At 36.7% G+C, this 23,860-nt stretch overlaps 1 protein-coding gene across 21 annotated transcripts in view; it reads left to right on the top strand.

Moving 5' to 3' along the window:
* The window catches only part of bru1 (bruno 1), a 301,441-nt gene that overhangs the window by 265,082 nt on the left and 12,499 nt on the right, over positions 1–23,860 (top strand). For all 21 annotated transcript variants that reach the window (XR_010733643.1, XR_010733644.1, XR_010733645.1 and 18 more), the window contains one exon: positions 11,102–11,779. Coding sequence is in view for 18 of the 21 variants with exons in the window: in XM_066299105.1 (XP_066155202.1) it covers positions 11,102–11,779 (678 nt within the window). In the remaining 3 variants the exon portion in view is untranslated. The remainder of the gene's footprint in view (positions 1–11,101; positions 11,780–23,860) is intronic.

Raw genomic sequence — 23,860 nt, 5'->3', positions numbered from 1 at the left:
AATCAGTACGAACATTATCACGAGCAAATGCCAGACGTTGAATCTTGTGAACGTCAGGTAACTCTGGTGCTTTGAGCATTTTCGAATGTTTAATCGAACCACCCTCACGAATTGTACCCCTAACCATTTCAATTGATACAATAAGGTCCTGGTCTTTTTTGATGGTACTACATGACACGGTTGCGTTTGACGGTGCATTAATGATGCGTCTTGTCTGACGGGCAGTCAACTTTTTCGTTTGCCCTGGGGATTTTTTCGTACCGTAAGCGGTTGGATCCTTTAAAAAGGAATTAATAACTCGATTATTACGTCCCACTTCACGAGCGATCCGACGATTTGAACGTCCATGACGATGATGAGTTAAAATTTCTGTTCTTTCCTTCTCAGTTAAAGATCGTCCACGTCCATTTGTAACAAATACTGCATAAAACTGAGCACGATCTTCCAGAGCAATGTTCTTACGCAGCAAAAAATCAATGTGAACAAATACACATTGATAAACGTCAAAAACCAAATTGGAGCTATCATTTTGTGGAAGCCGATTTTCGGTTTAGTATGCTATACTACAGTATAAGGAAGGGGATGTGAATGGTTTTTTGCAGAGAGTAATATTTTTGGCCAACAAACATGATTTTAAAGAAAAACTTAAGGAAGGTCTAAACACTTTCGTAAATTACCCAAAAAACATAGGCGGAGCTATCTTTTTGTGGAACAGTGTATGTTCGAAAACAATTTAGGTCTATCTACATACGTAGAAAAGAAGAGCATGGTCTATTTAACGTGTTAATCATTAAGAGAAATTAACCAATTCGATTTGAAAACTAATTTTAAAACTACCTACTGAAATGTGTTCAGTGAGCTAATGGCTTCCAATAGATGATAACGAACATTTTGTTCCTGAACTGACTTATTTTCGTGTGAGCTATTATTACACGCCATGCTAAAATATGGGAATGTCATTAGTCCCCAACAATCAATTGTGACACATTTGAAAGTTAAAATTATTTATAAATTCTGGGCATTCGGTTCCAGAGTACAGAAACGTACGTCAGGGCATATGTATGTATGTAAAACCTATATTTGAGCCGGCCATTGTTTGAGAACAAAAACGAGTATAGTGAAATATTGGTTGTAAATTTCTGTGAGAAAAAATTGCATTTCCATGAATGATCCGCATAAATTGAAAATTTACAAAATACTTTAAAGTAGCTGCTACGTGTGCTGGATTGTAAATGTAGTTTTCGGGACATTTCCGGAAGACCTAGCTCTGCAAAAAGATCGACTTATCGAAATTTCTCAAAACTTGGAGAAGCTTTCAAACCTGCTTCCATCATAACTGAACTGAAAAGTACAGTTCGAAGTCAATCTGGACCGTGTCAAAATTAACTCGAGGAACTTGATTTTGTTAGAAACCTCCAATCGGGACGATAACTGGAGTAAATAAATTATAGACGTACTTTTTATATGTTCGTTTACTTTTGATCAAAACTTTTCTCGCACAATGTCTGTTAATTATATCCCTATTAAATGATTAAATAAACTGCTCACAGAAACAGTCTAAACATTCTTCGGTCTTCTTTCACAGCTCCTGTTCTCGACGTGTCTTGGCCGATTTTCACGAACAAAACAGGTTCTGAAAATTTGTTCTTTTTAGAAACAATGATAAATACCGATCTTGATGAACAAAAAGTTCTACTAAAAAAGATCTGATAAAAAAAAGAAGCCATACAGGGTAAAGAGAAATATCATATACAACTGTTACTTTTCGAGCCACTGCATTTGGTAGCCCAAGGTTTTTTTGTGCATTAATCAAGTAGTTTTCCCCATGATTTTTTTCTATAGTCCAAAAAAAGTAATATTTTCAAACATTTGCTATTTTTTAAAATTCAATAAAAAACTAACTTACAGTAGTGGCCATAAGTGTGGAAACTTTAAATATTCCTACAGATTTTCTTTCTGTGTTACTTTTATAAGATTGTCTTCATAATATTGTTAGATAAGAATGTACGCTATCAAAATATACAATAGGGGACGCTCTGAGATATTCTCAAAAAATAATCAACAGGAATGAAAATTTTAAGGTGGACAAAAGTATGGAAACCTATACATTTTATTTAAATAACTAAAGCAAAATAACATTTATTTCGATTTTTATTTAATATTTGGTGGCATAGCCATTTGCTTTAATAACAGCACGACACCTCTCGTTCATAGAACAAACCAGTTTTTTACGTGTTTCCACGAAAATTAATTTCCACTCTCGCTCTATAATACTAAACAATTGATTGACATTGTGAATTTTTTCTTTTCTAATTTGTCTTCCCAGATGTTCCCAAAGATGTTCGATCGGATTTAGGTCGGGACTCTGGGAAGGCCATTCCATTTTCGGCACACAGTTTACTTCAAACCAATTTTTAACGAGCTTAGATGTGTGCTTTGGGTCGTTATCTTGTTGGAAACTCCAAGATAACGGCATTTCCCACTCAGCAAACGAAAGCATATGGTTTACCAATATATCTTTATAAGCGAATCGGTCCATAATGCCGTTTATTTTAATTAATGGACCAACGCCAAACACCGAAAAACATCCCCACACCATGACACTTCCACTGCTGTGTTTCACAGTCGGCAACTGGTATTTAGGGTTGAACGCTTTCATCGCTCTACAAGATGGTTGTCCATTTTTCTGGCGATCAGTTGATGTGCTCCCAAGCGAATGAAAGTCGCACCTTCCTATTTTTTTTTAAATAAGCGGTTTCTTTACAGGAACCCTACCAAATGAACCTTTATTCGCTAAAATTCTCCGCACTGTTCTATTTGGAACCACGATGTTTTGTTCTTCGGCAAGGCACCTTGAAATATCCACCGAAGTCAACTGTGGGTTTTTCCCCGACATCCTTTTTATTAATTTTACGGTACTTTTGGAATATTTTTTGGGCCTACCCGGTCGTGGAGCATTGCTTGTTCTTTGACGTTAATGGAAGCGTTTTAATATTTTGGAAATAGTGCCTTTGGGGATATTTAAAGTACTAGAAATATCGCACTGCCTGTTGCCATTTCTATATAGTTCAACAATACGCTGTTTTACTTCTTCAGACATATGGCGTTTTGGCATTGTTACTACTACGAACTTTCTCAGATACTATGCAAAATTCTATAAATTTATCAATTATTTGCGATTTTTATCAACAAATGAAAAAATTTCCATACTTTTGTCCGCAGCAAATTAATTTTTTCATCTGCATTCTAAAGAAAACACCAATAAATACCAATATACCGAGGATATCGATAAAGTAAAAATTGTTGAATCGATTGTATATGTTCGATTTCAATTTATACCCGGTAGTTAAGAAAAAATGCAATATTAAAGAAATTTCCATACTTATGGCCACTACTGTATTTATCACATCAGATTTTGACCCCCGTCTGACCTAAAGATTACGCGCTTTCCTAGATAATAGATACCTCTTAATATCTTCGTTTCGTAAGTCAGAAGTGAAAAAACCTATAATGCGTTACGAAATACCTGGAGTGGAGAGCTTCTAAATAATATTCTTAATGGAACACCATTAATGTAAATACAACAATTATCCATTACCTTTTTATTTTTCACATTGTTCACTCTTGGTTTGATCACATTAGTATTAAACCAAATTTTTTATTCAACTACCATCAAAACTCGACCAAATATGGTTTAATGAAATTAAATTTGCCCACCGAACCTGGATTTCCATGTGTTAATATTACCAATTTCCTTGACAACGCGGATCTGTATTGAATTTTGAGTGAGCTCACAGTATGGTTTCTCAACGTAATAGAAAAGAGGCCGGAATGTGCATAAAACTTTCTAACAAAAATAACTGAGAATCTTTCAATTTTAATGACGGTTGAGGAAGCCGATTTCTTTGAAATTTCAGAAAATTCTCGATAGAGAGAAAACCATTACACGCGTTGAAACTATAATAACGAAATTGTTCAAAGTTAAAATATTTTTCTAAAAACGTCCAAAAAGGTATTCGGAACATTGAAAACGAACAAGAAAAATCTGAACAAATCTGGATTTAGCGAACGAACATCTTCAAAAACGACCACAGAAATCACGAAATTCAGCAAATAAACTCGAAACAACCTGCACTTGCTGAAGCAAAATAAACAAGTTATTTTTTGAAATCTTTAAGAAGAAATTCTGGAAAGAGAAAATCAGGGGTCAAAAGTAAAGCAAGTTTTCCATGAAAATATCAATCATGATTTGACGAACATCTTTTGGGCAATAAATTAGTCAAAATGGAAGATATCTTCCTCGTGGGAAATAAGTAGGATTTTCACTTTTTTTCGGAGACTGTGTATTTTCCCTGAGTCAATTTTGTTATATAAACTTTACCTACACTTCTAACTCAAGTTCTAGTTGTTTTTCCCTTTTCTGATGAAGCTGCTAAAACAAATGATTAAGAAACTCTTATTACCTGAGATGCTGCCAACGTGAGAGACGTTCCACAAACCTCGTTAACATTAAATCATTTAAGATCTCGATACGAATTTCTCTGTGTTAGTTCAGGTTAACAGCCATCCAAACGTTTAGCTACATTTGGCAACACCTAATAATTTGCCACATTATCCACCATCATCAATAGTATCTACGAATTGAAAAATATACTGTAATTACGAAACTGAAATTTAATTTATATATGTACGTACGAGCAGACTGCTATTCAAAACGGTATAATTAAATATTAAAATTGAGTTTTCAGAGCTAATGGAGGTAAATTAATTGAAAACATCATTGAGGTAATAAAATGCAATACAATGCGAAACACACACAGCCTAAAACCAAATTTGAACGTATTCATTATAATACCTTTTAAAATGAATTAAAATTTTAAATATTGCGTAATTTTGTTGAATTTTTTACTTCTCGAGAGTGCGAGCACCATCAAAACGTAAACATCTTCAAATATTGCTTATTTACCAGGGAGCTTACCTGGTGCTGCATTCGTCCAAAATTTATTGCCGAATTTTATTGCATTTGGTCCAGTTTTGCATTCAGAACGCGATCTAAATCCTGGATCATATTGAACTTTGGAGGTTTACTATGATTTAAGTGGTTTATTCTGCTGCAGATAGAGAATTCTTTTCCTTTACAACCGCACGTAAAGACGAACCGAGTGATTTATATGGTTGCTTATGCAAATTAGCAAACTACGTCAAATTAATTGAAACGAGACACGAGACGTAGGACTCATCGCTACGCCCCTGACCGTCGTACAACTAATATAGTTTAAGAATTCATTGGGCCCTATCTCGAACTGAATAATTTATAGAGCAGCTTAAGCAAATTAACAATTTGTATCAAATGAATTTAAGTTAAATTAAAATTGAACAGAAGACGTAGGTTTTATTGCTACGCTCCTGACTGTCCTGTAAGTATTAGAATTCAATGCGCCCATTCTCATATGGGCATGTGGTACTGTTAGCTCGACTATACTGTTCGCGATATGCGTACTCGCTTCCTCGTTGAGTTGCTACATGGAGATATATCAGATCTAGTCGGAATTGCCCTCAATAGCGCAACAAGTGAAACCATTGATTTCATTTTTTCTTTTTTTTTAAGTAGAACCGTGATTCGCTTGATATTTCAATGTCTTTATTCTTCCAGGGGAGCTGAAAATGCTACTTAGAATATATTGAAATAACCAAGCCCATGCATACGCTCGAAAGAGCATTTTGAGGGCTTAATTTGATCATTGTCATCTTCTATTTTGCATGTGCACGTCAATGAGATTCGATGGACGTTCAAAACCCCCTAAATCGGGTCCTGCCGGAGAGTTTGAACACACATAATTTTTAACGTGTGCTAATTTACTTAGTTGGTGTACGAGTATTTACCGTGCAAGAACCTGTCCTGCAACCATTTCGGCTGTACTTAAACCATTTTGTATTTGAAATTTTTTAAAAATAAATTTGATAAAAAAGAAATTCCGAAACATTGACCAACCAAGCCTGATTAACTGCCCCTTTGCTCTGTTATCACCGAACAAATGTTTGTCACAGAAGGTTCAATCAATCTCAGATTGTCGATCTAAAAACTTAGCGCCGACGCTGATGGAACCCGCAAAGGCCTACGATGTCAATTCTGTCGCCTGTAAATAAAGCTGTTGCCCTCGCTGTTGTCCAGATTCCAATGCACAGGCCCTGTTCAATTAACTGATGGTTCCACATGGTTCTTCATCCGCATAAAGTCAGAATCAATTTTATTCGTACCATCCCGGAAAAACATTCTTCGGACAGCTTAGAAAATGTTGCGGGCAAAATGTTGACGAAATGACTTTTTGTCTGTTTCTTTTTTTATTATTGTTATCTTCATTCCTCGACATTTTCACATTTATTTTATCCCAGCTCTGCACCCCAACGAGAAAATCTATATGTATTATGATAAAACCAGAATGTAGATCCCCTTACTCAATGTTTATTCAAATTCACATTCGTGGCATATTAGACGAACACGTAGCTCAACATGCGGACCCGAATTAATGTCTTTTCATCAAAGTCAAGTTTTAATTATCATGGCCTGTCGGGTCCGCATAAAAGCAAGAAACGTCGGACCCGACTGTTCTTTCTGTACCTTTTGGAGTCGTAATTTCGAGAATATGAAAATGCCGCTGAATAGGAATATTTGCATAATATGGTGCGGATCTCAAAGAGAAACTAGACGAACCTAAATTATTTGAAATCGCGACGCGCTAGCTTTGCTTGGGATGCACCCAACGACAAACAAAGCCCTTTGAACTGAAACTTTATGTTTCGTTTGAGAAGGTGGTTGCTATTCCGTTTGTCAGGCAAATTAAGTTCATTGCGAAAGAATAGCGACGACAGATAACGAGTGCTGACTGGCAAAAATATTCCCAACGTTTTTACCAAAATTCATCCAAGTAGATCTCAACGTAGTGGATCGCGTTGATGATCGTTGCTACATCCAGACAATACAAAAATTTTTAAGATAACATAATAAGAAAGTAAATTCTTGCGCATCTCGAACAATCCGGAAGGAAATCGGTGAACTAGTGAGTTCCGGGGGAATTTTTTGTAACAACGACGAACTGAACGAAACAGACTGATTTTCTACTCGTCTGTTACCACTGAGAGAACATTTGCCACAGAAAGTTCAATCAGCTTCAGAGCTTTGATCGGAAAACTCAACACGAACGCCGAAATCAACGTGCCAAGTATGCTGTTACCTGTCGTGCTCATATTTTGGGTTAGTTCAGGTTATTAGTGATTGCTCCGGTCATTTCACGAAGAAAAGATCACATAAACATACATGCATACATGCGCAACGGACCATATTTTTAGCTACAGGATGTTGAAATTTGTCTTTTCAAACTGTTATTTTTTAATTTTCCAAAAGGAGCTTTAGATGTTGCTTTCAATTTTGGTGTGTGTGAACAACGAAAGTAATTATACTGTGCGGCTTTCAATTACACCGCCCGCCCCGTTAACTTTTTAACATATTTTTTTATCTCAAGGCAATTAAATAGGACAAAAAATGCTCTCTTTTGACGTTTCTTTATTTTTTTAAATTTCGCCTGCGTCAGCGGTAACGCAAAATGCTCGATTTTTCAAAATTAAAACGTGGCTCAAGTGGCACCTCAAATTAAAGGTCTTTCAACGCTGAATTCAACGGGACATTGCGATCCAAAATCCATCAATTAGTTTCTGAGGAAAATAGGTGCCAATTTGGTCAGAAACACAGTCCAAACTCAGTTAAGTACGTAAACAACGAAGAAACTTGTGTGTTGTTAGGAAGTTGGTTTGTTTTCGATTTTGTGCTCACAAGCAGTCTTTGACCACTTTTATCTACATTTTTTTGACCAAAAACTGTTTGTGAAGGAAAAAAAATCTAAAACAAATCAATTTCTTCTCAAATTTAGGCCGTTGCGCGCACATCTTCGTATGAACTTTCCTTTAGAAAATGATCTGAGAAATCACACCCAGAAATTTTAGCACGGCATTAGGAAACATCTTATGTAAGTTCGTTGGTCTCGTTGTTTCCAGCGGATGCGAGTATCAAGAGGTGGATAGTAGGTGCAGTCGAGCTATCAAGAACACATTCGGGGGTTCAGCCAAACAGCTTCCTATGATAACCATACGTCACTCAGCTTAGCTTCGCTTTGCTAGAGACGCACCCAACGTCGGTATACCCTGTGGACTGAAACTTCGCGTTTCATTTGAGGGGATGGTTACTATTCCATTTATGAAACGAATTAAGTTAATTGCGAAATAACAGCGGCTGCAGATAACTAGCGCTGACTGCGAAAATCTTCCCAATGATGGTGAGCACACCCACAATGGACGGCTGAAGGTCGCGAGCTTTAATTATTTAAAAAAAAAAAATAGACGCAATCCATCTCTCTTTCTGCAAAATTGCATTTACGTACCTTACATAACTGTTTGTTTTATTTCACTGTTGCATTCGTTTGTTTGTTAATTTAAATAAGTCTCACACGATTTTCGCCTAATGAGCCGCTTTTTCAGGGTTCGGCATTACAGCGATCCACGCAACGCTGCAGCCGTGACAAATTCTTTTTGCACTGTATACAGATGAAATACAAAACGATCAATCTCCATTCAAAAACTCAGCTACATTGAATGCGAATCGACGCTTAGTCATTTTCCCTCATTGAATTTCAGTTTTAATTATGATAGCCTGTCAAATAATGGCTCGGGGAACAATCGTCGACTAACTGAAATCAGAAATATCTGCCTCTGCAGAATTTGTAGCGAACATTCAATGCAATTATGAAAATGTCAGAGACACCTGAAAGCCTTCCTTCGATTTATAGTCTAAATTGCTAATTTTGAACCTGATGATAGCGGCTTCGTTTCGTTTTCAAAAAAGGTTTCCTAATAACTCGGGGAACAAAAGCGTACAGGGATGGCCTTAAAACACACACAAAAGGCACCCCCAGTGAAGTTGCTTTGAACCAAGACTCTGGCACAATACGATTACCACCTCCATTTGGAAAGCCAATTTCAAATAAATATAGCGGGAACTATTCCGAGAAATGACGCCGAATTGCGGCTCCGTATGCAAACTTCCACAAACTTCGCAATATAATTGTCTGAAGCAGTTTAAATTAATAATAATTTCGCATTCCCTTTTGGGTAATGTCTCCTCAAATAAAAGGTGTTTTACGGCCTGATTCGTCGTAAGCTGGTTTATTTTTTAAGTTCGATAATGAAAATATACGGGGTGCCCTTAAAGTAACTGTCCAACGTTCGAGAGAAAACTCCGTCACTGAAGATAAAACGTTTAATGCAAACTTGCCCATATCGAACATTGCGTCAGTTTGCATCAGCGGGACGTCAAAGTTCTCAAATTAATATCAGTTTTCCGAAATGATCGCTAAATCGATTTTCACGAATTTTCTAACTAAGAAGAATTACTACCAAAATTGGCGTGCTTTGAGGTAGGTGAGATCTCTGTTTAATGCGTGGAAATATTGAAAATGGCGCGTGGTTCGGCAATGAAGAATTTTATTTTTGCTACCCCCTGTACAAATGACTTAAATTTTTTCCTCTGCCACTAACTGACCTTATTTCGAAACTTTTTTATCTCTCGTAAAATTTTCGTCAAACGTGCAGTGTCTTTAAAAAAATATTTAGGATGCTGAGCTAATTCATCGTCGTTGTATAGTCGGGATGAAAACATAAAAAAAAGTTTTAATTCTTATAGCAAATGTTCAAAATATTGTTTATCTCCTGAATACGTAAATAACTTCTTTTCAAAAAATCAATACAGGGTGTTAATTAAGTACGTGCAGACATTTCAAGGAATGAATCTCTGACCGGTTCCAATACCAAAAGCTCCTATTAACATATGGTCGCAGCGGCTCCGTTTAAGAGATACAGAGCGTTTAAATTTAAATTTTAACTTGATTTCCTGTGAATATTTTTGGACACCGACGAGTCAGTCGGATGAAATTTAATAGATATTCCCCCAAGAGTACTTTTTTGAATAAAACTAAATGTACAACAATGTTCTTAACACGAAAGTGACCTACAGTGTGAGGCAAAAAAGTTAGGGACAATTTAAACGTGACGAAACCCTGTACGTGGCGCCCTCTATCAGCAATCAAAAAAACTAAGATAACATTTGGCTTTTGCATCATAAAAAACGCGCGAATATTAAATTTCGTCGTCGATTGACTCATCTGTGTCCAAAAATATTCACAGAAAGCCGAATTAAAATTAAAATTTAAACACTCTGTATCTCTTAAACGGAGCCGCCCCGACCATATGTTAATAGGAACTTTTTGTATTGGAATAGGTCAGAGATTCGTTCCTTGAAATGTCTGCACGTACTCAATTAACACCCTGTATATACCGGGGGCATCATGTCGGGGTTTTTTACCGTATCTTTCGGAACAATGGCGAAAAGCAAGGTATCGTAGAGAAACTATGTGTTTGGCGAAAATTTCATAAAAGACAAAAAAAAATCAAAATTAAATCAGCGAGGATTAATGAAAAATTTTAATCATTCCAAGAGGTGGTGAAAAAATACAAACTTTCATTTACGAACCGCGAGCTATTTTTAATGTTTTTACGCATTAAAAAAAACACCTACGACACAAAGCACCAACTTACGTAATAAATCCAAAGCTAATGAAAATCAATAAACCGTTTCGCAACTATATGGAATAAACAATATTAATTTGAAAGCTCTGGCGCCCTGTAGCGGCTCTGGCGCCCTGTAGCACGAAGCAACATTGGTTATAGGTAAGTTTACCTAAAACACCTTATTTTTAATAAAGGAATTTTTGGTTAAGCATTGCACAGTTGGGCATTTCAGGGACACCCTGCATATTTTTCACAGAAAATTCAATCGTCCTCGGAGCTTTTATCTGGGAAAGGAGCGCTGGCGCCCGTAAAACTCGCAAAGACTCGCGTTTACTTTTCCATCCCTTATTAATAAATAAAGTTGCTGCTTTCGCTGCTTCTAGAAGGGGCGCAAAGTAAAAAACGAGCGCTTCCCCAGTAATTAGTACAATTTTTGCAGCTCCTTGAAAAATTGTTTACTAAGTGCCGATTTTTTTGTCAATTTCAGAAAGAAAACTCTTCGTGGGGATGCTGAGCAAAAAGTACTGCGAAAACGACGTGCGCGCCCTCTTTTCAGGCATCGGTACCATCGAGGAGTGCACGGTACTGCGAGACACTTCGGGAAACTCTCGAGGGTGTGCGTTCGTCACCTTCAGCACGAAACAAGCGGCCCTCCTAGCCATCAAGAACCTCCACCAGTCGCAAACGATGGAAGGTTGTTCCGCCCCATTAGTAGTGAAATTCGCGGACACGCAAAAAGAAAAAGAACTGAAAAGACAGCAACAAATGCAGGCCAACGTGTGGAACGTCCTGGCCACCCCCACGTTGAACTCGCCACCCCAACAGTACAGTCCGGTACTGCCATCGGAAGCCACCTCGTTGCAACTGTTACAGCAACAGCTGTTGCAGCAGCAATTGCTGACGAGTTCCGAGAATTTGTTGGCGCCAATCGGGGTGCAGAATCTAGTGACTCTGGCAGCTATGTCGCAACCAGCGACGGCAGCTACGGCTCCACTGTGTATGGCGAATTTGTTGGGGAAAAGTGCGGGAGTGGACCGGACACTTACGGCAGCCGGGTTGCCTACCGCGTTGGGGACCACGGCTGAATTGGGCAGCTATGGATCGCTGATCACTAACGCGACGCTGAATGCGGCCGCCATTGCGGCGGCCGGTAAGCAAATTGAAGGTACGTCTCAATTCTTGCATGGTTTTGACTATTCATAGCCACACAGGCGTCAAATTCAGTTTGGTAAATATTTACAATTTTCACGCGTTCATGATTTTTTCGTCTGTATCCGTAGATGCGCATATCGGCGGATGTGCTCATCTAGTACGGAACCGCATCCAAGGATGGAACATTTTTTCTTCTTTTATCCCATTTCATATATCAGAAACTTGAGAATGTAATCTTATAGAAGATGTGTTCAAAGCCTTTAAAAGCTTCGTTCAGCGATTCGTAAATGGAGCTTTGCTTCGTTGTAGTATCCTGTTGTCTAAATGTGAAATGAGAAAGTTGGACTCCATGTGACATTTTCTGTGGACGTCTGTTCGACATCTCAATTAACGCAAGATCGAAACGTCACAAACTAAATTTAAAGACACATACTAATCTGATCTTACCTGAAGTAGAATTCTCTAAAATTCCTTACCCTTAGTTTTTTTTCCTTAGTACTTCCGGAATCCTGCATAATTCTTTAACCAATGGAAATATGAGGGGGAGCTGCAAAAGGTCCAGAAACAAGATCACCAATTTCGATATTCCGATATCCAATTTCGATACGTTTCATCTCCGAACCGATAATATCGCTAATTCAGGTCCGATTTAACACAAAGGGGTGATCAATATCCAGTTTTTGCTTTCTTCTATAAATCCTTCTTGCTCCCTATTTCGGCCGTAACAAATTATGTAGACTGAAACACGTAAAATTCGAGGATCGGTCCAAAAATTGCAGAATAAGAACAAAGGATCGAGAGTTTGTAAAAAAAGTCGTTGCTCTTTTTCAGAAATTTCAAACAATTTGTCGATGATTAGAAAATCGTTAACTTATTTCTAAACATGATTTCGGCCGAAACTCGGGCTGTTGATTGAGCTTCGTCTCTTCAGCCGGATGTTCAATTATACCACCGACATGTTCGAATCGTCCGAACATGTCCCGACCAAACAACCAATATTCGGTCGAGCTTCTGCCGAAGATGTCCCAAGCTATTGTATTCTCCGGTAAACTTTTGTACTGAAGAATTACCGGAAGTTTTTTCCAAAGTTGCGGATCGAAGAAAGTTTACAAAGAAACATGGTCTTTTTGTCGACTCTGCAGTTTCTTGATTTATCCGGTTGTATTTCGTTTGCACCAATCAGTTGAGCCGTTTTAGACAAACATAGTTCTAAATTTGATCTTACATTTCCTTTGCAACATATCAATTGTTGCTTGAAGTAATAGACGTTTCTATAATAGATTTCCATAATAATGGGAAGCCCAAGACCCTTAAAAAACCATCACCCCTATTATCATTGTAATGTGCGGTATTACATTATCGCTACAAAATGCTTCCTAGATATAAATTTAATGGAATACCTAATTTCTCCGGGGATAATGGAGCTATGACATGATAGTTATTATCATTATCATTTTATCTTTATTACTTTCAATCGACAAAAAAGTGTCATGGATTCACATATCAGGAATTAGATGTCATGATGCGATTCTGAATCAAAATACTAGAATCATGGGTGTGGATCACGTTCTACAGTGTAACCATTGAGAACGGAGTGAAATATACAGGCCCGACGTCAAAACAGGTTCAAAGATCAACAAGAATGTGTCTGTGGGCTCTAAATTTTAGGGCCACCGTAGGGATCTAGCAAAGCAAAAGAGGTACGGTATCACTAAGATAGTAATCAGATTTTCCACTTTTTTATTATTTTGATATCGACCAGCGCATTTTTTCTGGAAACGTTCACTTCCAGGCTTCAAATTTCAAGTTTTCCATTCTTCTATTATACACTGTGGCTCACCCGACTTTTTTTTAAATCGAATCTTTATAATTTTTATACCAGTTATTCGAATTCAATAATTTTTTCGACGCTTTATAGTCTAGCCCATTGACCATTAACGTCCATCGAAAAAACAGTTTTTCTTTCTTTCGTCATAGAAGTTAATGTAAAAATTCAGATTCATGTAGTTTATAATTTTCGAAATAATTTTGTGAATGAATACAACACTTCTGTTAAAAATGTTTAAACGTTTTTGGAAAGCGCTCTCTTTAGCAAATAATTTGTTATTCAATGCATTATTTCACCTCGAAAATTGTCGAAATAACGACATTTTTACTAAAACCTTGCATTTAGCAAAGGATCCAAATCAACTAAATGTATTGTGAATACAAAAGGCATTAGTTTAACGTGTTTACTGAAAAATTAGGTTGCAAACAAGGCAAAATCACCAAATTAAATACACTCAATGGCCGGTACTGCCACCTCTAGCTACTCTTACAGATGTTAATCTTCTTGGCATACTGTAAATTAAAAATAGTACGACTTGTCTGATATGATGCTCCTCTTTTCAACTAACGCATCACACACTTCTAGAGTTTCTGGAGGCCTATCGCGGCAACGCACCCTGAGCCCTAATTCAACCTATAGATGTTCAATTGGGTTCATATCTGGACTTTCCGCAGGCCGTTGCAATGCATTAATACCAGCATCTTCTAAAAAGTTTCAAACTATTTTTGCTACATGTGGTCTAGCATTATCGCGCATTAGGATAAAATTAGGACAAGTTAACCCAGCTTACAGTTGCATATACTGCTATATGTCAATGTAAATTAGCGCTGTCAATAATGGCCAAAGAGGGAAAACATGAAGCAGTGTACGTCTGTTCATCGAAATTCCAATCCAGACCATGACTGAACCTTCATTAAAATGTTGGCGCTCTTTAAACAATTCTTGGTTGAATCTTTTGTTTTTTCTTCACCACACTCCCTTTCGACCATGTACCATATTGAGACAAAACCTTAATTGTTCCCTGAATAAAACGCGGGACCATTCTTGAATGTTCCATTATCCATAGCTTGCAACAAAGTTTCTTCGCGATGTGTGGTGCTCTGGAGGTACTTTAGGACCTCTTTCAAACCTTTTTGCTTTAAGAGTTATTTATTTCAGTAGTCTATAAACAATGGGTTTGCTAAATGTGGTATCTCGAACTTGTCGGAGATTCTATTGCGCTTCCACCACAATACTAAATCGATTATGGAAAATCTATAGCCTCACAAGGTGATCGTCTCGAGAGGTTGTTTTTCGGGTGCAACCAAAACTCGCCCTTCGAGCTGCGCTTTTCACTCCGACCTCTCAATCAAAACAGTCCGAAAAGAAATAGAGAGCTACTCAAATAACTACATGCGAAGATTAGATCACCACCCAAATCACTTAGCCATAAATTTACTGGACACAGCGACATATACAACCAGGTTGAAGAGATTCAACCCTCTAGATTTGCCACATAGATTCAACCAAGTAAGGGACTGAAATGTTGGTTCTTTTACTACACCACTTAGTACTATAATTTGTAATTGCCAGCATAGATATTGAATTTCCAATTTATTTTTACCTTTATTGCGACAGATTGTATCTCTACAAGTAATGAAAAAAAAAAAGCTGCGCTTTCAGTTTCTTTGTACTTTTAAAGAGCTTTATGCGCCGTGATTAAAGGAGTTCTTACGGCGCAGTGTCAAACGTCAAGTAAGAATGCAATTATTTTGTCCCAGCCTATTTGAATTCCGTACTGTCTTAGTAGGAGTGGATTCTTTGCCAAATTCGAGGTTCCAGGCAAAATGCTGCGATGTCCACAATTTTAAAGTTAAAAGAATGAATTGAGAAACAAAATGTTTGCTAAAAAGGGCATTTTCCAACAACGTTTAAGGAGTTTTAACACAAGTCTTGTATTCATTCACAGAATAGTTTAAAAAATTATGAAAAACGTGAATCTTAATTCTTCCATTAATTTCTACAAGGAAAGAAACAAAATCCGTTTTTTCCATTTACATTAATAGCTAGGCTACGAGGCATTGAAAAAATTATTTCATTCGAATAATCGGTATAAAGCTTCGATTTGGACAAAAAAATCGGGTCAGCCACTTTTTTTGGAACTCTAGTGTATATTGGAATTTTTTGGAATATCATACATTCAGCGGCGCAATCAACAAAACAAAGAGCTGTAACTAATTTTCTATCAACTTTTTAGCTCTAGATTTAACCTCATTTTTCTGCCTTCCTCGTTCTTTAACAATAAAGGCTAATTACTTGAAATTATGATTAATTATTGTGCCAAGATCTCTCCCCGTGCCAAGATATCCCCTTTCAAAAATCAATTAATCACGGAAACGCCTAATAATTACGACGACAATAAAAATCCCCTTATCTCGGGGGTGAAATCATCAATAAAAAAAAAACCCGCCGATGGACGACGCACTTTTTCCAGGACGAAATCCTGCCCGAACAGATTAATTTATCCAGAAAATTCTGAATTTTAAAGGCATTGATTGATTTATGATGGTTCATCATGGAAAACCAATCGCTTACAAATGTAAGCAGTTGTCATCGGGGTCATTGTCATTGTGAATTGAATAAATTTCATCCATTTAGTACTCGCGCTACAATGACTTATGTAGGAATCATATTCGAGACGAGTTCAAGTGATTTATAGCTTACCAGGGTCATGTGATTGATTTAAGCCCTATTGGAGCCCTATTGCCGTTAACAAGGCTAAGCCGCTGTCAGTGAATCATCGCCAGTTGATATTCCAATTGTCGCATCCAGCTTTATCTAGACCTGGATTCTCATAAGTAAGTGACAGTCGCAATCATCATTATCAAAGCCTTGTTACGACTCGAATTGCCTGTATGAAACGGTGTTAATTGAAGAAAGAGCTTCTTTAGCATGACGTAGCTCTTAGTCATTTACCTTATCTGCCCGCAACAAAGGGGACTGATAAGGCATAAATCTGAACAAACCTCGACAATGAATTTTTCCGGGTCCCTTTCCGTTTTTCCCTGAACCATCAGGCAGTAAAGTAGCGAGCTGAGCGTTTTTGTCCTTAGAATGCTCCAACAAATCAGGGACACAACGATAAACCTCGTTTATTTTAGCAAAAGCGGACGTTAGACCTTTCCAGTGGCGGCACTCATTTTACCTAATTAACTGCAAATACTAAATATTTTCAAACGTCTTTTCTTAGTACTGTTATATTATGACTATACTATGTATTAGATCGGCCTTCTCTGGCAGCTGTCCATGAAGGTGGTCTGCCAAATCAAAACAGAGATTTATGCCAGATTACAAATGATTCATTTTAAGAGGACGTTCACCTGACATGCCATCTGACAACCAGAAACCGATAAATCTAATACCCGCCACTGGATTAATTATTTCCTTGTGGGGTCAATACGGGCCGACTAGTTCGAGGATACGAATACGAATTCAATAAAAGATCATTTGGTGACCAACAAATTACCCAATAAAACGAAACAAAGAATTACGGATGTGCATTTTCCGACGAATTGGATAAATTACAACGGTGCGCCGCCGTAGTGGAAACTGGAAACGCAATTTGATCCAGGAAAAATTACAACCGTAGTTTATTGCTTGCAATATGTTGCGCCATCGCCAAGGAAAATTAAGTCTTTAACATCGTTTATCGGGTAATGTATGGGTTCTTTTTAAAACTGCTTTAAGAAGAAATGATGGTTAATATCAGTTATCCAGAGAATTCGGTCCTTAACGGCCGCCCGGATAATTTAATGTGCATTATTTGTAAAAACATTATTAACGCTGCGATTTATTGACCAAACTGCGTTTCCACAATGCTTCCAAATTAAAGCAACAACGAAAAGATCTGGCCAAAAAAAGTTTGGGTGACAGTTGGGCACCTGCTTGCTGCCCCATTGTAAAATGATCTAACCAATTTAAATGTATTTGAAGGGTAGCATGAAGAAATAGTTGCCCAACTGTTGATTTGCCTGAAGGGCCCCAAAAAGAATCATGCAAAACATTTGCCAAATTTAACGGAATCTCGGAGCTTCTAAAATTTCAAAAAGAATACATAATACTCTGCAAGCGACCCACAGATCTCTCAAGCATTCCCATCAGCGCGTCCATTTATGGCTGGAGCGAACCCTCGATGTGTCATCTCGTCATCTCATCGGCCAAGAATCTTCTACTTTGAAAAGCAACGTGCACTCATTTCCTCACCGTCTCGTGAGCTTCAACAATGCTCACCAATATTGTTAAGCATTAGCCATTTTGAATTATTCCATTTAGGAGCACACATTTATTTGACTTTTCTTTTTAAGGAGGAAGATCCGCAAGAGTGTCATTTTTCTCTGAAAGCCTTAATTTTTTTTCGTAATTGAATTTTATCTATTTCGCATATTTAATCTCTATGAAATTAAGCGAAATGAAAAAACGAATAAAAAGCGAGAAAGAAAAAACAAAAACGATGAAAAAAATGCTTGGAAAAAAGATCTATAAAAAGACTATGAATTCAATTTTCATTCCTGAAAAAAAGCCTTCACAATATTAGCAGCTGCATTTATTCAACAATTAACTCTGCAATTAAAGCTGTTTATAAACTTGCTTGAATAGACCGCACATTGCGTGGATTCCAAAGACTATAATAAAGTGAAGATCGTTTATGTTCCGGATAAATAGTCGGATAATAACGTTGAAGAAGTGCATCGACTTTCGTCTTGGTGTTTATTTGACAATTTAACAATTTGGACTAGTTTTCATTACATTTTACCTCGTAAACCCGTGAAAAGGTATTTTAGAACGCTTTTTAATATACCTCCAAAGCTAAAGGATACTGAAGTGGAACAGCATGTCCAATTATGGAATAATTCCGAGCTTTTATTGAATCGTTGAACTGCTCAGGAAATGAGAATTAATTAAGCTAAAAAAGTGAAACAAGTTGGGAGTCTCTCTTCTCTAAGTGTCATCTCATCGGACGTATAATCAATTATCTTGTAATAAATCGAATCAAAAATTGGATAAACTAAATTACTGACTTTGATCTCTCAATTTATGTTTGATACGAGGCCAAGTCTTTGTTATTGAATAAAGGGCCGTCAGTCGGATTTTATTTATTGCGATTGGTCGGGCGTAAAACTGCTACTGCTAGAAAATAAGTACTGGGAATTGGGACAACTTTTACAGACTGTTCGTGTGATAAATTATTGGGCGTGGCAGGCTAGGATTTACTCCAGAAAATTTTAAATCTTTTGGGAAATAAATAATATCGAACGAGGAGTCGTTTTATATCATTTTATTGCTAATGGCAGAATTTATGGGCTCGTAATAATTGCTTTTTAATATTTTTCAACGAATTGATGTCAGATTCGCTTTCAAATCTAGCCCTATTAATTTTAAAAAGTTTTTAATCCCATTCACTTATCCTCCGAGATTCCGAACATCTGGTAATTGTTTACATTCCGCCGGCCATATTATTAAGTAACACACATTAATATAATAACGCATTATGGCTTTTCAGATGCATATCGCACTGTTATAAATACTCGTGGCGAAGCTTAATGAGTCATTCCAAGGATTTGTTCCATGCATTAAAAACGTTAAGATTTTTTAATTTGCGTGAAACCAAGCACGACAACTTGTGTATTTAAGTATTGATGATGTATTAAAAACTATTTAATTAGAAGTTCGTCCTTCCATTTTATAAGGAAAATTTACAACAATTTCAAGTTCATAGGTCCGTCAGCTTCCCGCAATGATGTTGCTCACTTGCAGTTGCCATTTGACAATTTTTAAGGACTCTTTTTCTCGTAAAACCCATTTTCTAATAGTACTTGCTTAGCAACGTGGTGGACTTAATGGCATTCTATCACTTCTCGATTTTTCTAGTGCTCTCCTGAACTTCCTGTCTCTAAATACGTCCCTGGATTCATTTTTGGGGAGGAATTTTTAATTACAAATTCATTGGTAAACTCCGCAAGATCTGTTTGTGTTCTTAAATTTTCCAAATTGTGTAACTTTTAATTTAATTTAGTTTGTTCGCATCAACAACTTTTACGTTGATGTGAAATATTATAAATTTCCGAAGATGAACTTGTTTACAACAAAGATATTCATTATTATATGCATATTATTTTTCGGCTTTTTTCTTTGTATTTTATCCGGAAACTTTGCATTCTTCGTCTTTTAGACCAGTGCCAGTCCAATTCACAAAGCTTTTATTTCTGCTTTTTTGGTATTTTTTAGTTTTTATAGCTATACGGGATTAAGTCCAGAATTTTTTTTTTAACAGAAATATTCAAATTCTTGGACATTTGACCTTTAAAAGCATTTACAACACTACCTTAAATTTAAAATCGATAGTCAGAATAGACATTTATATGTTGAGATTTCTTATACATGTGTCAAATTAAACCCATAAATTTTGTTTTTTTTAAATTGAAAACTTAATAATTTTTTACTCTTGCATCAATTTAAATCATGAAATAAGACCACGAAATTTGCAATTCTTTATGAAATCCGGCATTTTTCAGGGAGTTTTGAACCTCAAATTCAAAGCGTCGAATGTGATATACTAACAGGAACTTTGAAGTTGCTGGGTGTTTGAGGTCACGAAGTGAAACCACAAACTGTCCAATTCTGAATCAACTTTCAGTTTCCTTTCCCAAATTTTGATAATTTTTGCATATTAAATCACGAAGTTACCCCACTCAATTTGCAATTCTAAATTAAAATTTATGAATCTTCGACACCTTTAGCTTGCAAGTCATTCCGCAGCAATTGTATTTTTATACGGAAATTTTAATTTTTTGCTTTTTTAAATCTTGAAGTGAGACCACAGAATTTCTATGTTCCAAGTTTTTATGTTTAGAAATGAAATCCAAGAATTTTATTTTTTATTCTCAATTTTCAAGTGATTCTCCTTTAAGATCGTGGCGTAAAAATACCACATTTTTAATTAGCTGGATGCGCTATTGCTTCCAACAATCTTGGCCCCCTCAGTAGAATATTAGAGCACTTGGGCTTGCAAACCGCAAGGTAAAAATTCATAATTTCTAATTACGGCTCGAATTTCAAAATTTTGGCTCTGTGAGCCCTAAACTGAAATCTCAGAATTTGGTTAATCTATAAGGAATTTTGCAATATGTTATCGTTTGGAATACGAAGTAAAACCACAAAATTTCTGAAGTTCTGCCTAAAAACCATTTTTTAAGGGATTTTTTACTACAATTTTGAACATCAAACTGGAACCCTCAAATTAATAATTCTGTCTCGAAATCGGAAATTTATTACTTTTGGCATCCGGCATTGAAACCCTTGAATTCGGTTTTCTGCTTGAAAAAGTGTGCCTGACAAAAAAAGCTTATGAAGGAAACAGCGTATATGGGAGAGAAGAAAATAATGATTTTTTTATTATCCATGTTTCATAATCAACATTTTTATGCACGCTGCAGCGAGCAATACTAATTTTTCTCCTTTGTCCCGTAAATGCGTCAATTTTTTTTCTCCGTTATGGAAGTCACGTGTATTTTAAAAGATACCGCGAAGGAGACATAATAGAGCTATTTCCGAAAACATTGCACCTAAGACTTACGAGTAAATGAGGACGATCACTCCAGAACTGCAATTTGATGTGTTAAAAAAGTACTTTCCCTTTCAGTTTTGTTCTTCGTTTTGCGCTGGCACAATTTGGACTGTACAAATCAATCAAATGACCTTTAACTTCATAATTTTACACCCTTCATTTCACAGTTTTATATTCGTCGTCCATGGCATCATTCAGTTCTTCCACTGAACTCTGAAGAGAGTATTAATCAGATTTTTCAGTAAGGATGGCTGACCGTTTATTGCTCTTTCACGCAATGCCCAACAATTAAATTCGTTTTCCTGAATCTCTGATGTCATAACGATCACACATAAGTAACTTCAGTGCGCATTTAGAACATCTAATCCTCTTAAAGTGGCCGATCTCGGCCTGCATCGGATCAAAAACCTTTTGAACCGTTTGAAACTCAGCAATTTGATATGAAGTGCATTTGCAGTGACGTGCATCATCATAAGAGACACGTTACCTACACGAGACCGCATACACTTTGTCGGAAATAACAACAGGCTGAATGCTCCCAATTTAATGCATCGATAAGTAATTAATGGTAGCGAAATTAGGTGACGTCGCAAGGAGTTGACCAACTTATTCGGTGTACAGAGTGTGACATTCAACTTGAGACATTGCAATATCTCGAATAATAAGCGTTCCACGAAAAAAATTCCTATTATGAAAGTATAATTTATCCGTGGGGGAAATACATTGATGCTAAAATCTGTGCCCCTCTGCCTCTCCTTGTGGAGGGATTTTTTTTTTTTTAATTCTTAAATGGCGTCCCTCACTTTTTATTGTAGATTCGTGTTTTACGGCAAAAAGTACGTAGAATTTGTCTGGAACATTTTGTTCGATTTGTGATAGATGGCGCTGTAATCAACGGAATTCAATCTTCCTTTCGCGTATGACTTGTCGGAATGTTTGATGAAATCTGCTTTAAAAAAAACTTTATTCTCACGTGTTTTGGGGATATATAAAAAAGACATTTTCATTTGTTCACGTCTTTGTTTTAAACCTATAAAAAAGAAATAACTTGAAGAAACAACTAATTTTACTGAGTTCGATTTATTTTGGTATTAATATTACATTAGAATCGTCTCGATTGTGTTGAAATGCGGATTACTAAGTGCATTCAAGTCGAAGGTCATCGCTTTGAGCACTTACTTTAAAAACTAACTGAAAAAAGTTCTTGTTTACATTCATTTTAAAGCAGATTTCATTAAGCATTTCAATAAGTCATAAACGAGAGGAAAATAAACTTTCGGTGATTACAGCGCCATCTACCGTGAACTGAAGAAATATTCCAGACAAATTCTACTTATTGTTTGCAGTAGAACTCGAATCAAAAATTGGGGGATATCATTTAAGAACATACACACACACACACACAGAAAGAGAGAGAGTGAGAGAGAGAAAGAGAGAGAGAGGCAAAGGGGCACTGATTTTGAGCATCAATGTATTTCCCCCACGGAATAAATAAATTTCCATAATAGGCATTTTGTTCGTGGAGCGCTTATTCGAGATATTGCGATGTCTCAAGTTAAATGTTACACCCTGTATATTATAAATGGTTAATTCAGCCAGGACGTAAGACAATAGAGCGATAAAACGCAGACATAGAAAAGCGTTTAAGGCTCATCGAAATTAAATAAATTCCGCATCGACTTGAATTTCAGGAATAAATGGCCGAGAGAATCGCATCCGACAACTGGCAGCTGTAATAGCAATTTGCCTCAGATTGCATCGGTCCCTGTTATGGGGTAAAGTTAGAGCTTTTATTCTGGAAACAAGAAAATACTTATCTGATTTTTGCTAATTAAGATTTCCCCCGGTCTTATTATTGTCCAAATGATTGCAATCCTGTAGAAATGTGATCTAATTTGCCCAATTCCCAGCGTTCTGCCTAATTAAGACATATGATCGCAACACACCCCCTAGAGCATTTCAATTGAAATTACTCTGGCGCTGGAGTTTTATCAGTTTCAGTATCAAATTCGCCCTAAATGTTTAACCAGACACATAAGGTGTCCGGTTTCAGGACCGGTGAATATGGGACTGTTGCACATGAGTCGTACATGCACACGAGTCGTGCGTGCACGTCCATGCACACAAGTCGTACGTGCCCGTCCATAGCGCTAAAAGGTGGAACAAAGGCAATAAAATACACACTGGCCTATTATTGCAGATGATTACTAATACATTAAGGTACGCCATTATGCTGAATAAGGCGATAATTTATTGTTGCTAAGGGACAAAGTGCGCTGTTTCGCATATGCAATGTGTGTCTAATTGTTTTTAATCGCGTCTTTCTATTGCCGATACTTTAACAGCTAAGGCAAATTCATATTGTTTTCGATGTCAAGTAAATAGCTATGTATTACGCAAAAGAGACCTCTTTTAATACCATTTGACTGCCCATCATCGAACTGGAAACTGTAACATTAAGTTTTACATTATACAGAGTGTTTCAAAATTATGGTGACAAATCGATAGAGGTAACAGATTATCGAAAAATACATATAGTTTACTTAATAAAAGATTGTCTTAAGACCCGTCATTTCTGAGACACAGGGTATTAAAATTCTACTTTTTTTTATTTTTTTTAGTTTATTTTAAAGCTACTGGGACTATTGAAACGAAAATTGTCA

The sequence above is a fragment of the Euwallacea fornicatus genome, chromosome 32, assembly GCF_040115645.1.
Source record: "Euwallacea fornicatus isolate EFF26 chromosome 32, ASM4011564v1, whole genome shotgun sequence".
NCBI classification, from domain to species: Eukaryota; Metazoa; Arthropoda; class Insecta; order Coleoptera; family Curculionidae; genus Euwallacea; species Euwallacea fornicatus.
This window is presented reverse-complemented; position numbering and strand designations above follow the sequence as displayed.